This window comes from Pongo pygmaeus, chromosome 5 (assembly GCF_028885625.2).
Source record: "Pongo pygmaeus isolate AG05252 chromosome 5, NHGRI_mPonPyg2-v2.0_pri, whole genome shotgun sequence".
Lineage (NCBI taxonomy): Eukaryota > Metazoa > Chordata > Mammalia > Primates > Hominidae > Pongo > Pongo pygmaeus.
The window spans coordinates 128,769,232-128,783,884 of record NC_072378.2 but is presented as its reverse complement, the minus strand read 5'-3'; the positions used below and the strand labels follow the sequence as shown (position 1 = coordinate 128,783,884).

At 39.6% G+C, this 14,653-nt stretch overlaps 1 protein-coding gene across 3 annotated transcripts in view; it reads left to right on the top strand.

Annotated features, from left to right (window-relative positions):
- Positions 1-7,726: 7,726 nt before the first annotated feature.
- The window catches only part of PTPRK (protein tyrosine phosphatase receptor type K), a 560,453-nt gene continuing 553,526 nt past the window's right edge, over positions 7,727-14,653 (top strand). For all 3 annotated transcript variants that reach the window (XM_054491562.2, XM_054491561.2, XM_063666564.1), the window contains exon 1: positions 7,727-8,609. In XM_054491562.2, the coding sequence (XP_054347537.1) occupies positions 8,513-8,609 (97 nt within the window). In that variant the 5' untranslated portion in view covers positions 7,727-8,512. The remainder of the gene's footprint in view (positions 8,610-14,653) is intronic.

Genomic DNA, 14,653 nt, shown 5'->3' with positions numbered 1-14,653 from the left:
GAAATTAAGATTTTCTTTCTGTGTTCAATCATTCTTAAGCCTTCTTTCAAGGGATTTCTTCCTTCATTTTCTTAAAATTCAACATCTTCTCCTGCCAGACTTCTCCAAAGCTGCTTGGCTTTAGAAAGTCTGCTCATGCATTCATTTCTCAACTACAGTTAATTGAATAACTATATGACCACTGTTTTATGGGCAGGGATATAATGACAAACAATACAGAATCCTCAACTTCCGTGACATTAGAATGACAGCCCAGGAACCAATGAAACAAAAGTTTGATTCTTAAAGAGGCAATGATCCTCAGCATTAATGACCAACAGACTCATTATGACCTACACATGCAAACATATACATGGGATGACATGGGCTGTGGTCCTTGTAGAACATAGAGGAAATACAGTCTTAGCTTTCTAATAGCTTACAATCTATAGAAGACATCATAATGAGAGTTATGACAAGAAATATGCCAAATGTAAATGATAACTAATCATCAAGGTAACGACTGACAAAGGTTATCTCCTACTTTATGTCTTCCTCTGATGAAGTAATATAATATCAAAGTAATATAAGATTGCTAGCATTCATAGCAAACGAACTGTAATAGAATGTTAAGAATTGTATTCACTGTGAATACAGAGAAGATTGAAAATCTATTCAATATCTTTTTTATAAATTTGCTATCACAGTTTACCTTTATGGAGTAATACAATATATTCTTGCCATTCTAAATTAGTGTTTTTTAAAACTGTGTATTTTTTAAGGGTACACACTCTGGAGTCAGAGTACCTGGATTTGTAGTTTAGCTCCACCATTTACTTAAGCAAACTGCTTAACCTATTTCAGCAACAGTTTTCACATCTGTAAAGTGGCTATAATATTTTAAGGATCAAATGAGGTGATCCATGCATATTAGCTTTGGATTGCTATTTTAACAAATTACTGCAAATTTAGTAGCTTAAAACTACACGAATTTGTTTCCTTTCAGTTCTGGAGGTCAGAAGTCAGAAATGGATTTTGCTAGACTACAGTCAAGAAGTCAGCAGGGCTGTGTTCCATCTGGAGGCTGTAGGGGAGAATCCATTCTCTTGACTTATCCACCTTCTGAAAAACACTTGTATTCCCTGGCTTATGGCCCCCTTCTCCATTTTTCAAACAAGCAGTGTAGCATTTCCTCTCTTCTGTCCTTACATCTTCTCTCTCTAACTCCAACTCTATTGCCTCTCTCTTGTAAGGACCCTTGTGGATTACACTGAACCCATGCAAATAGTCCAGGATAATATTGCCATTGCGAGATCCTTAACTTGATAACATCTGCAAAGTTTCTTTGGCCTGTGAGGTGACATATTCACAGCTTCCAGGAATTACATCATGCATATCTTTTTGAGAGGGGAGGTGGGGAATGTTGTTATTATTCTGCCTACCACCCCTGTAAATTATTTTTAAATATTAGCTAATATTATTTATTATGTACATTCACATTGTTCACCAAGCTTCTCTAAGGTGTATCTGAAACAGTTAAGTGGCTATTTTACATCATGTGGAAACTGAAATAAAACTATGTTTTGACCAATTCAGCCTCTGATTCTTTTCTCAGACTGTTTTAACTTGTTGTTCTTTGACTTTCTGCTCAGATCAGTGGACCATTAGTTTATATCAGCTGTAGTTGTCAACAAGTAAAAAAGTTAATTGACTATTTCATTATGGCCCCAAAGAAATTGCATGTGATTTTAATACTCCACTGTGCTCATGCAGCTATTTCTTAATGAACTCTTCTCTGGGCTTATTTAGACAGTTGCGAAGCTTTAAATGCTTATAAACTGATGTTATGAGAAATCTGTTGTGTACTTTATGCATCTTAGATGATTTAAAAAATTTATCAATAAAAATGAGAATTCATCCCCAGGATGGACAAGTGTTCAGTCAATGACAGGCACACTTTGGTCAGATACTAACAGCCAGCTACTTCCCAGAAAGCCTGTTCAAGGAAGAAGTTCAAGCTTCACAAAGTGGTTTACGCCTCAGGCCTTTTTTTTTTTTTTTTTTTTTTCCTGCCTGCGACAACTATCACTTTCTTTCAGATCTAGCTCAAAACTAGCCATATCCCAAAGTTTCTTCTTTCAGTTGTGCTTCACCATGACTTAATACTTTGCTTTATACTCCTTCACATTTAGGGTACATATATTTGTACACATGCATATACGTACATACATATACATACATATATACATATTTATTTATTTATTCATCTTCCTCTTCCCTCAAGTGGTTTGTTGTCTCTTATTTTTTTATGTTTTATTTTTTTGCCTGTTAAACTCAGATGTAAACTACTAATTCTCCTGTATCCCCCACAGAGTAACTAGCACTGTGTTGTGCACTTAATAAATGCTTGCAAATGACAAAATGAATTCTTGGCTTTGGTTAAAGATGACTTCAGCATGGAAATGAGCCCCTATGTTTGTGTGTAGGTTTTAATGGTTCATTTTCTTGTCAGACTTCCCCTGGTTATGAATGCTGTGGCGGCATCAGCAGTATAAAGGGAGGATTTTATTGGAGAACATTTGGAGGATTAGAAAAATCTCCAAAGCTTTGGAAGCACCGCATCTTGTGTTCAGACTTCGATTTCTTTCTGTCTCAAGACACAATAAGCACAGAAGAAAGATGGCAAGATCCACAGGGTTCCATATGTGAAGCCAGTCCCCCAGCCCCCCTCAGAAGTAGGTGGGAGGAGGAAAGGAGCATAATCATTAGAGAATTTATTATTCAGCTGTGTTAATTCTCATCAGGCTGCAACTTTGCATACGCGCTCTTAACCCCACAAGACATATTTATTATTGAATGCATGATGTATTTAGTTTTAAGTTATCCTCTTTCCTGGTTTTTACTAAAATAACAAACAACAACAAAAAAATCCCCATGATAATTCATGCATTCAGACCAAAAGAATTCAAACAGGATTCAATGGGAGGCTGTATAGCCAGTACCTTTATACCTCTTTATAGTGAGCCGTGAAAAACATAATACATTTTGGTGGGCATAGAAAATACTCACTAGTATAAAGGGAGAATAAGGCACCATTTATTGTCCCAGAAAAAATAATTTGTCAAACACATACTGGGTTACTGTGAAGACCAGGCATTTCTTCCCTCAGAGTTTATTCTTCTGTTAACATCATTAAACTAGGCTTTTTGAAAATGGGGAGAGGCTCACCAGTGGGAACCTACCAGCTCTGGAAGTGACTGTCACTGTCCCATCCCTCCACCTCAATCCAATTCACACTTTTATGATTGGCTTCCTTTTTGACCCATGCTTGTTAATTATATCCAGCTGTAGGCAAATTGCTCTTCCAAATTGGCAATACTGAGCTCTCAAGCTGCTCACATTTTCTGCTTCCCTTGATAAAACCTTTGGAGCATGCATTTTCTTGACTAGTGTTTCTGAACTTATCCTCAGTTATGGATATTTGAAGGGTTCAAGGGACTTACAAAATAACTCTGGTTGTGAATACAGTGTATGTCTTTCCATCTGATCAGAAATTGCCTAAGACCATATAGAGAGAATTTCCTGAGAAATGCAGGCAAGTGGCATCACTATTTCTCTTATTCCTTAATACTCTGTTGTTAAGGTCTAAGAGCCGAGCTAACTGGACAGGTCACAGTGCAACTCCAGGGAGGAGTTAGGCTTTGTTCTACAATCCAAGGCCCCAATGCCCATCCAGGGTGATAGCTTTTAAGGGTATGACAAGCACATTTTTCCACTCTGGAAGTCCCTGCTCTATTCATGGGCTTTATTGTCAGAAATTCCCTGTCCCTCTTGTCCCCACGGATTCTCTTCACAACACACGTACCCATGCAAGAAGTTTCCTGTAAGGAAGTGCTTATAGGTGTGTTTTTCTTCTTTCAAAGAGAAAATAGAAGCTTATTTCCACCTACCAGGTCAAGAGGCTCTGCAAGAAGAATTGGCTTGAGGATTTTGACACCTGACTCAAATAAAAATTTTTAGAGATAAGAATTAGGTACATAGCAATTGGAAGAAAATGAGATTTAGAATCCGAAGACCCAGGTCAGAGTTACAATCCTGCTATTAGCTAGCAGCATAACCTTGGGCAAGTATTTTAATTGCTCTAAGCTTTGGTTTTCCTCCTCAGTAAAGTGAAATTAATCATACCTGCCTTGCCTCCTTCACAGAGTTGGAGTGAGGATAGATCATGATCCATCATATTCATGTGGGTGAATATGCTTTACAAACTAAAAAGCATAATATAAGCAGTTAGTTATTATTAAAAAGCTGAGAATATTATCTAATTGCTTATAAATACATGCTGTGTGTACACTCATGATCTGCCACTGGGTAAATAAAACCTTGCTTCCACTCAGTACAAGTTTGTGCGTAGTCCTTTAGTGAACAAGACAAGGAAAATAACAACATTTAGCAGCTGTTATCAACCAGGCCCTTTCATGTCTATGCTTTTTTTTTTTTTTGATTTTTTTTTTTGAGATGGAGTCTCGCTCTGTTGCCAGGCTGGAGTGCAGTGGCACGATTTTGGCTCACTGCAACTTCCACCTCCTGGGTTCAAGTGATTCTCCTGTCTCAGCCTACTGAGTAGCTGGGACAACAAGTACATGCCACCATGCCCAGTTAATTTTTGTATTTTTAGTAGAGACGGGGTTTCACCATGTTGGCCAGGATGGTTTTGATCTCCTGACCTCGTGATCCGCCCGCCTCAGCCTCCCAAAGTGCTGGGATTACAGACGTGAGCCACCGTGCCTGGCCTCATGTCTATACTTACAAGCAAATCTGCAGCTCTACAATAAAAAAAAAAATATATATATATATAATATAAAATTTAATCCTATAAAAATATGATTACTTCATTTTCACACAAAGGAAATTAAGATACGGTGGTATTAAATGTTGTTTAAGGCAATGTTCCCAAATTCTGTTCCCTGGAACCCTGGTCCTGAGACCTACTCCTCTATTAAAGGGTTCTGTGGTCCAAAACTTTGAGAAACAATGAATTCTTTTTCCTTCTCCAATAGACTTATAGCGCATGATACCATATTGGAAACCATGGGAAAGATCCTATAATAAAGAAGCTTGCTATATTGAAGAAATCTGTTAAACTTTGCTCAGTCCAGAGTTCTCCAAGCTAATTTAATCTTGAGGCTGTATTTTTGAATTATACTTATTTAAATCTGATAGAACTAGGATTCTACAGAAAACACTTGCCAAATGCAGATCTAAGATTATGATTGGAGTTAGTGTGTGGTAGATCTGCAATCAGAACACAAAGCTGTCCTCTTTTAAAAGAAATACTGTAACCATAGGCCAAAACAATAGGAAAATAGAGAAGAGCTCCTATAAAATTTTAGTACACTACATCTATTGCTAACTATATATTAATATTATGTTTTGTAATTTTTTTCAGCCTTCTTTTTTTCTTGGTCATAGTACAAAGACTTTTGTCTTCTGTTTTTGTTTATTGTTGTAAAATATACATAGCATAAACTTTATCATTTAAAAAATTTTTGAGTATATAATTTGGTGGCATTGAGTCCATTCATGTTGTTAGGCAATTATTACCACCATCCCTCTCCAGAACTGTTTTATCTTTCTAAACTGAAACTCTGTATTGTCTTCTGATGATTTTACCCAACATTTGATCGTAAGCATTTTTCCATCTTGCAATTTACTCTTTTTTCATAACTTTCATTTCTAGTGGCTATGAGATATTCTACCATATAATGCTTATGAATCTGCCTATTGTAGAATATTTATATTCTCCACTTTTCTCTTTTGAAATGATAAACATCTTACTGTAAATAACATTTTTCATATTTTGGATTATTTACTTGCAATAGCTTCTAGACTAAAGAATAGGAAGATTTTAGTGATTTTTAATGCAGGCTGACTTTTTTTTTTTCTAAAAGTTTAACCAAATTTATACTTCTATTGATTCATGTATTCATTTATTCTTTCAAACAAACAAAAATCTACTAATTCCTAATATTTGCCATGCACTTAGCTATGTAGAAGACCCACCAGGTTTCTACTCCAGTGATTTCAATTCATACTGGTCAGCATTACTTATGCACAAAAGGAATAATGTACTCACCTAAAAGTTTTATTGCATGCTTTTGATTTCTAGTGAGAAACCGTCTGTGTTGTTTTGCTGATTTCTTTTGAGAATCTCCTTTCTTCTTTTTGCATTGCCTCCCCCACTTCTCACTTAAGTATGTGTCTTTGGGTAAATTACTTAATCTATAACCTTGTTTCCTTATTTGTCAAATGGGAATAATTGTACCAAAGTCTTCTCGGAATTGCTGTCTGAACTCAATGAAACACTGAAAATCTTGATGTCTCAATGTGACATTGTATACTCTAAGACAGTGCCTAGAACGTTTGAAGAACTTTCTAAAAATTACCTGTTATTATTATTACTTCCATGATAGAGAAAGTAATAAAGTTTCATAAAACGAATCTTCTATCAGCTGTGCCCCAAAATGGGCAAGGTAAGAATTGTGCACTTTGTCCTGGCACTGTGTGAAATCTTTAAAGAAGTTTTTTGTTTGTGTGTTTAAACAAACAAATTACCACGTCATGAACTTCTTTTACATTTCTTACAAGAGTAGAACAGATGAATTAGTATATAGACAGTAGGGTTTTGTTTGTTTTTACTGGGACAAATTGCTGCTAAATTTTAGGAAGTTCTGCTGTCCTCAAAAAGAAAAATACGTCCCTCAGTTTTTTGTTAACTGGGATCTAGGAATGTTCTCTAATTAAAGAAATGGAATGGTGATGGTGTGTTGAAAGGTATAGGTTAATGAGTTAAAAAAAAAATCTACATTGTACCCTAAGGAAGGATGAACTTAACTATGCTGAACTGAATTGACAAGTGTTGGGCTAGTCAGTGTGCTAATGAGCAGGCTACTATTCTCATAGAATTTTTAAAAGTCTTTTCTGCCTGATATGTGTGTATAATATGTATTTATATATGTATATATTTGTGTGTATATTTATTACATTTTTATTTCCACAGGCTCTGTCATAAGTCTGGTCATTAATAGCATATATTTGATTAAAAGAATATGTGGCTTGGTAAATTATGTGAATGTTATATTAAAATGAATTTCACATTGTCTTGATTTACAAAGGCTAAGATGTCCGAGAAACTGAGAGATGTCAATCAACAGACTATTGTTTTAGCAATTGTACATAACACATAAACATTCTGAATCAAAGTGATTATGTTATTCAATTGTGACCATACCTATTTTTTGTATTTTACAAAAATGAATAAAGTATGCACCATACAGTCTTACCACAGAAGTAAGGCAGCGTGGCATATGGCGAAACCACTTCAAGCTGCTGAAGTAGTTAACTGTGAAATATTTTACTGTCATAATATAGCATTGCCAGATGAATCATTCCGAAGAAGCTGTTTTCATGGTCAGTGTAAAAGTCCTTTTGTTAAATACTTATGTCTTAACTAGCTACTAGATATTAAAAAAAATAAAACCACACACACACCAGACTTAAGTGCAAGGAAGGGATAATAAGCCCTGATGCAGTTCTTAGGTGAGAACTGGAAAGGGGCCGGAAGGTTTCGGAACAACAAGCAAAGTCAGTGAAGCAGAGTAAATCCAAATACTTGGCAAATGACAAATAAACCAGAAAGGAGACACGCCAGCTGTTCACGCTGGAAAGTTACCGATCGTTTATTCTGGTTCAAGTTTTATTTATTCTATGAATAAGGGACAAGTTTTCGATTGGGGTGGGGTGTCTTATTCCTTATTACAAGAATAAGGAACGGGGAGTTTTCAAGGCGGTCGGGTGTTTCCTTAGGGCGCTTCCACACTCCCCTTTCTATCAGCAACCGCTGGGGGGGACCTCCACCTTGGGGACGGAACCCCAGGACGCCTCTCCTCGGACGGCGGGGGTTTCTCTGCGAGCGTCCTCCGTCGTCTGGTCGCACGGCTTACCGAACTCTCGCCTCTCAAACTCTGATTTCTGGAACAGGGCAGCGAGCTGCGCCGGCTCCCCTTTCCCGCTCGCTCCCCCCGAGCAGCGGCTGGCGGCGGGGCCCAGGCTGCGAACAAAGACGGCGCGGGGCTCTGGGCGCGGGGCGCGCGGCCGGGGCTGGCGCGCGTCTCTCCGGCAGGAGGCGGTGGCGGCGCCGCGCCCGAGCCCGCATTCCTCAGAAGCGCCCGGAGCCCGCGGGGCGACGTCACCCCCGGCTCCGCCCCCGTCCCTCCCCGAGCAAAGTAACTCTTGACTAACAGGAGCAGCCTCCGCTGAGCATGGAGAGCTGCCGCCGCGGCCGGCCGGCGACGCTGGCGACGCTTTCGCCCCCGAGGTAGTTTGGCGACCACGAAGAAGGAAAAAGTGCGGGCGGGCGGCTGTCCTCTCACCGTCCTCACCCCGCGAGGCCCGGCCCGCGCCTCTGTCGTGGATTTCGCGGCGATCCCCCCGGCAGCTCTTTGCAAAGCTGCTTGAAACTTCTCCCAAACTCGGCATGGATACGGCGGCGGCGGCGCTGCCTGCTTTTGTGGCGCTCTTGCTCCTCTCCCCTTGGCCTCTCCTGGGATCGGCCCAAGGCCAGTTCTCCGCAGGTGAGTGGCCGGGGGGCGTCCCCGACGAACGCTCGGAGTCCTGGGCTCACGAGGGTTGAGCCAGGTCCCCGCCAGGGCTGGGGACAAGGATCGTGGGGAGCTCTCGCTGTCCGGGGGTGGGGGACACAGGGTAGAGGGAGGGCTGTCCCCAGAGTTCGTGCCAGGTGGGACGCGGGGCACCCATTGTTCCTCTCCGAAGCTTGCTCGGGGCGCAGGCTGGCACGGTCGAGCCGGAGAGTGTGGGGACCTGCTGGCTTCGGCGTCTCGCGTGGCCTGCGCCGGGCTAGTGGGGAAGAGAGAAAGAAAAAGTAGTTACGACTCCAGTGACGGCACTCTGTTGCTTGTGGTGCGGGCTTGTTGCTGTCTGCCCCTTGGGTGTTTAAACAAATTCCCTGGGAAGCCATTGTCAGAAATGTGGAGATTCGAAGGGACTGACCTCGGCGCGCTTTGCCAGGTGCTTTTTGTCCCGGGAATAACCTCCCCTGACTATTGTCTAACTACTTCCCTGTCCCTCCCAGAGTCCCCTTTCTCCTCCCCCAGCGCTGGGTTGCTCCCGGGCTTGCCCTGTGCGCTCGGGCACTGCTTGGAGCATGTTCTGTGTGTGTGTTGGCGGAGCCCTGTAAGATGTGTTGAAATGCGGTTCTAAGGACCCACTCTGAGCGTTCATGGGCATCGAGGTCTGGGTGCCTGGTGGAGGAAGCCTGACTCGCGCGTGGGAGCCCGCTCCTCGGGCAAAACCACCGCCAGGCTGGCCCCGCGCTCCCCGGATCCGGCCTGGGGCTGGAAGCGGACTGTAAATGACTGCGTTCTGCCGGGGGAACCCAAAAGGAGACAAGTAGAGCGTCTCGCTGTAGCCCTGGGGGTTCTCGGTCAAGCCGCTCAGAGAAGTCCGTGAACCCCGGCTCTCCCGGTCCCGCCCTCTGTTCCCCTCCAGTTTTGTTATCCTTCGTGTAGGTTGGTTGCTTCTTTCGTTCTCTCCTCTGGGGGCTCTGAAGTTTCACCAGGTGGACGCTGGGGAGCGGGCTCCAGAGCACTTGTCTACCTCCCGCCAGTCCTGACAACTTTTCTGGCCAACCTACCCAGCTTCGCTTGGCTGGCGAGCGCATCTGCTGCTGGGGTTCGCGGTGCAGATGGAGACGCAGAGGTGGCCAGAGGGTGATGGAGAAGACGGGAAAAGCGACAGCCACGCTCCTGGCTGAAGCCGCAGGACGCAAATAACTTACTTTGTACCTGACAGTTTCTCACGTTGTTGTGGAGGCCCTGTTTCCTGGAAATAAATTGTTGTTTTCTGGAGTAATCGTTTATTTCCCTTCCATTGCTCTCCTATCCCCGCCCCCTTTAGAACTCTGTAAAGGGAGTTAAACAACAGATTCAGGTGGCAGCATGTGTCGTACATTCAGGCAGAGATTATGAAATGGCAGCACGCAGAGGAAAAGCCTTGTATATAATTGATGTACGCAGAGGGTAACAGCTCTATGCAAAAAATGATCCGATGGTTTAATTTAATTCTTTCTGGAGTAAGCATTACTGCATGCATTTCTGACATATAATGCCCGTTAGCATTGAAACCGTGCTTGATGTAACTCATTATATGCAGGCAAGTTGGAGTGAGTATTGATTTCTGCAGTGTTTGTCACTGCACGGAGAGCCTACGCTTGAAAAGGCTTGTAGTTTGTTAATTGAAAGTGTGAACTCTACCAGTTGCATGATTAAACTTACATGTATTCAAGAGTTGCAACTATTAATGTCTTAACAGCTGATGGATATATTTTCAGCAGTAAAGAAACTTTTCTTTTTTCTCTTTTTAAATGTTATTTACCCTTTAATTAACAAGTAAATATTACATTTCCTCCAGCTGAATGTGAAAATGAGCTTTTCTGATACCTGGAGTTTAGATATGTACAATAAACAATTGTGTTCTTAGATATCTAGTTCTAACTACTTTAAATATGCCTGGCTTTTCTTTAGTGACAAAGCATAACATTTGACATGATGTTGTATATTTAATTAATATAATGTGCATTCCTAAAAAGTACAGTAATCACAGGATTGCATCTCAAGATTTTGCCCTTTAGGAATGTATGCCCAGAAATGAATGTCTTTTATTCCCAGAGTTTAAAGTCAGATTGTGGATTTGCCTTTCTCCACAAATTATAAGTTTGTTTTGTAAATACTTTCTTTTTTTCTGGCTACCATAAATCATTTGATATTTTATTGTCATAAAATTCTATGGCAGTCAGATTTGTTGCAGACATAGATTAGAGATGTATTGAAGATTGGAGGTGTATTCTATATTGCTGGTTTTTCCTATATTTTACTTTAAATATTGAACTTTTATTCCTTTTGAGAAATTTAAATAAACCCACTTTAAAAGTCCAAGACAAATTCATGTTGAGAATTTAAAAATATCTTAAGTATGTCTTTCAAATCATACTCATTAAGATCAGTTTACTTTTTGATATCATGTGGTTCCTAATGTAGTAAGCTTCAAAAGCAAATTTTGAAAGGCTAAGCATTGTTGGGACTTTGATGTGCCATATACTTATTCAGTTTTCTTTGTTTAAACCAAAAATGTAAGAGTGTTTTCATTATTGTGACTTTTTTCTTAGCTTTTGCAGTTAAAGTGTAAAACTGCTGCACTGTGAGCCTCTTTAAAACCAGAACTTTCTGTAAATCTCAACTCATATATTCTTTCAGTTTCACCTGTCACTTAAAATGACACCCATGTCATATCTGAGGAAACCAAGGCATAGAAGAATAAAGAAGTATTAAAGTTTATTCACTGGGTTGTATAGCTGTGATCTCTTGATATAATGTAAGAAAGTTTTCTGTAGAAGGACTTAGATGACTGACGAAACCAGATGCAGGTAAGGTGACTTGGAAACTCAGCTTTCTCATCTGTAAAATGGGGATAATAATACCCAACTTGACCTTTCCACATGGTTTTTATGATTAAATGAAGTAATTTATGGGAACTAGCACTGTACATCGTAAAGGACTCTGCAGCTATCTAGGGCGTAATCATCATTAAGTGCCTTAGTTTCGGCTTTTTACTGCTTCCAAATTCTCTCTCCAGTTAGTGCAGGCTCTTCAGGATTTGTGTGTGAGTGTGTGTGTGCGTGCGTGTGTGTGTGCATGTGTGTGTGTGTGTTTTCACTCAGCCAGTCATTCATTTAATTATTAACATAATTATTGTTAGACATAAACATACTAGACTGGCCAGACCATAATTTTGTCAGCACAATGATCGATTATCCTTAATTTTTTTAACTTACCTTGTATAAATCCTTACTTGAGTTAGACCCACGGAAGTGTCACTATTAACATTCCTGGTATTTCTAACTACAGAAAAGAATATTTTTAGTCAGTTTCTTTAGCTGTTTGTTTAACTGTTGGTTCAGGTGTTCAACTCTGTGTTGAGAATAATACGTAGCTTTTTAGATGCAGTCTTATCAATGACCTAGAGAGGGACTATTGTCTCTCTTGTATGGTAGGAGCCTGGAAATACAGCTCGAGATCCTGCTTTGTCTATAGTTCCTGACATGTCACCCTGTTGATGTGCACTCACTTGATCCTTAGAATCCTGTAACTCATCTAAGCAGCACCTGAGCAGTATCTGACTCCTTGTTGTCTCTTTATGTGAGATTAATTTCTCTTATACTTATTACCTGCTAGGAAGATATATTGGAGCCAGCTTGCTTTAAGGTTTGCCTGTTAGTTTTTTTGGTTTTGATTGGCTAAATATCCCTCGGTCCCTCAATTCATTAAAACTCCACGTTCTAATCACTAGCAATCATATGTAGCTGGACATTTCCCGGACTGTTTTTTCTCTCTAGTCCTCTTACGTCTGACTCTTGATTCTCCTAGGTTGTGAGATGTAGTTTTGTGTCTGGCCTACCCAGACAGAAAGAGGAGAGTCTGGCTGCTGTTTGGACATTGGCATGTGTGCTGCTGACAGCTCTTCTCTTTGTGCTCATAAAAGTGAATTTCAAAAATAAATCAACCCCTCTGCCACTCTGCCCCCTCCCACACTCCCTCCTACTCTTTTCTAGCAAAAACAGAGCCCCACATACATATACACAAGATCACAGCCCTTTTGTTTTTGCCAAATATATTTTAGTGCTGTACATGTCCTTAAGAACTGGAAATATGACTCATCCGCTAACCAAAGCTAATGCCAACATTCCCACTAAATCTCATATTTCTAGCAATGATGGTTTGTTACAGGTTTTTCTGGCCTTTAAGGTAATATTTAATTCATGTGATAAGATTCCATATAGAAAAAGTGTGTTGGCTACTAATATTTTTAAAGTGCAGTATACCAGGTCTACTCAAACTGGTATTAAAGACAGTGAACATCATGCTAAATAGGGATCTATGCTGCTCCCATTTCCCCTACTTGGTTTTCATGGAGTGCAGGAAGAGAGATGCTGGAAGATTGAGAGCAGGAAGCATCAAGAAAGTTTACAGATTGTTCTTAAAGACAAAACAAAGAACACAGGGATTCTGTGTGTGTGCACGTGTGTGTGTGTGAGTGTGTGTATGTGTCTTTGATCTTTTACTTCATTTTTAGAAGAGGAAAAAAGTCCTATTTTTGACTTGTTTATTGAAATCAGCCTTTGCCTTTGCCCAAACACATTTATTTCTAGTTCTGTCAATGTAAAAATTTCTGTGTATTCCTCTCAGTCTTTACACTTTGATCATATGTATCTAGTCTGTGTTCCTTCTTCAAATGGTGTTTCTTTTTGCCTAAAAAGGTTGTAATTGCTTTTGAACATGACTTGTTTTTTTAATCAAAACTCATGCTGTTTGTCATAGTACTGAAAAAAAAAGTACAAGACATCAATTCATGATAGGTCTTAAAACAGTATTTGATAACAAAGTAAGTGAATAATACATTAATCAGGCTATTTTTTATTTCAATTGAAGCAAAAAGCAAACTTGCATATCCATGAACTAATCTTTTAATGTCACAGAACATTTATTTGTTGCTGTCTCTGAAGTCTTTAAGTTCCCTTTTATAAATGGGGATAGACAATTTCAGAACCACATTGCTTGGTATTTTGAGATAAGTGAGATAAGTTACATACAACTATGCTTTGGAAAACTTAAAAAATGTTATGATGTTTGATATCAGTGTGAACTCTGAATAGTTTATAAACTTCACACTCCACATTAGTGCAAATGTGTTTTGTGAAAATAGTCCTAAAGAAACGTAGTTTCACATAAAAGGTTTTCAAAGTTTCATGAAGTTTCTGTTGTGGGAAGTATGTTTATTTTCCTTTTGTATTCTTGTGGGAATTCTTTTGATCTGTATTTAATATTTTAATAATGAAAACTAAGTGTATGTAATTTTAAAACTTAGTTTTGTGAGGTTTTTTTTTAGATTGTTGAGGTTCTGGGAAAACACTGGGCCTGGGATCTAAGGATCACATTGATCCTCTTGTGGAATATTGCCATTTCCCCACTTAACTCTGGTTGAATTTTTTGGCATTCTCCTTCGTGTGTTGATAATCCATAAAAATTACAAGTGGCTTATTTTGTCACTTACAGTTGTTTTAGGATCAAATTAAGTTGTCCTAAATGGAATAATCCGTGTTTCCCCTTGATATGATTGTTGAGCTCTGATAATGAAAATGATGAACAGGGCAGTGCTGGCTGAATCCTCCAACAGGTGTCATTCTAGGAATTGTTTTAATAAGGGGAATTCAGAAACAAGGCGAAATAAAATAGTGTGTAGTGGAGTTATTGTTTGTATTTATTTTGTTGGGAAATGTGAAAGATATAAGTATGTAGTCCTCTGTGTGAATACACACACACACACACACACACACACACACACATCTTAACAATGCTAGGACTTAGTTGTAGAAACATTTAGGTTAGAAAGAAGATAAGGGCATCTAGAGATGGTATCAAAACTCCATACTTACATTTTTGGAAAGAGTAGTGAAAATAGATCATTTATTTCATAGATGTAGAAACAAGTGGAAAATAAGCTGTATATAATCTATACTGTATACTATACTATACTGTTATACTTT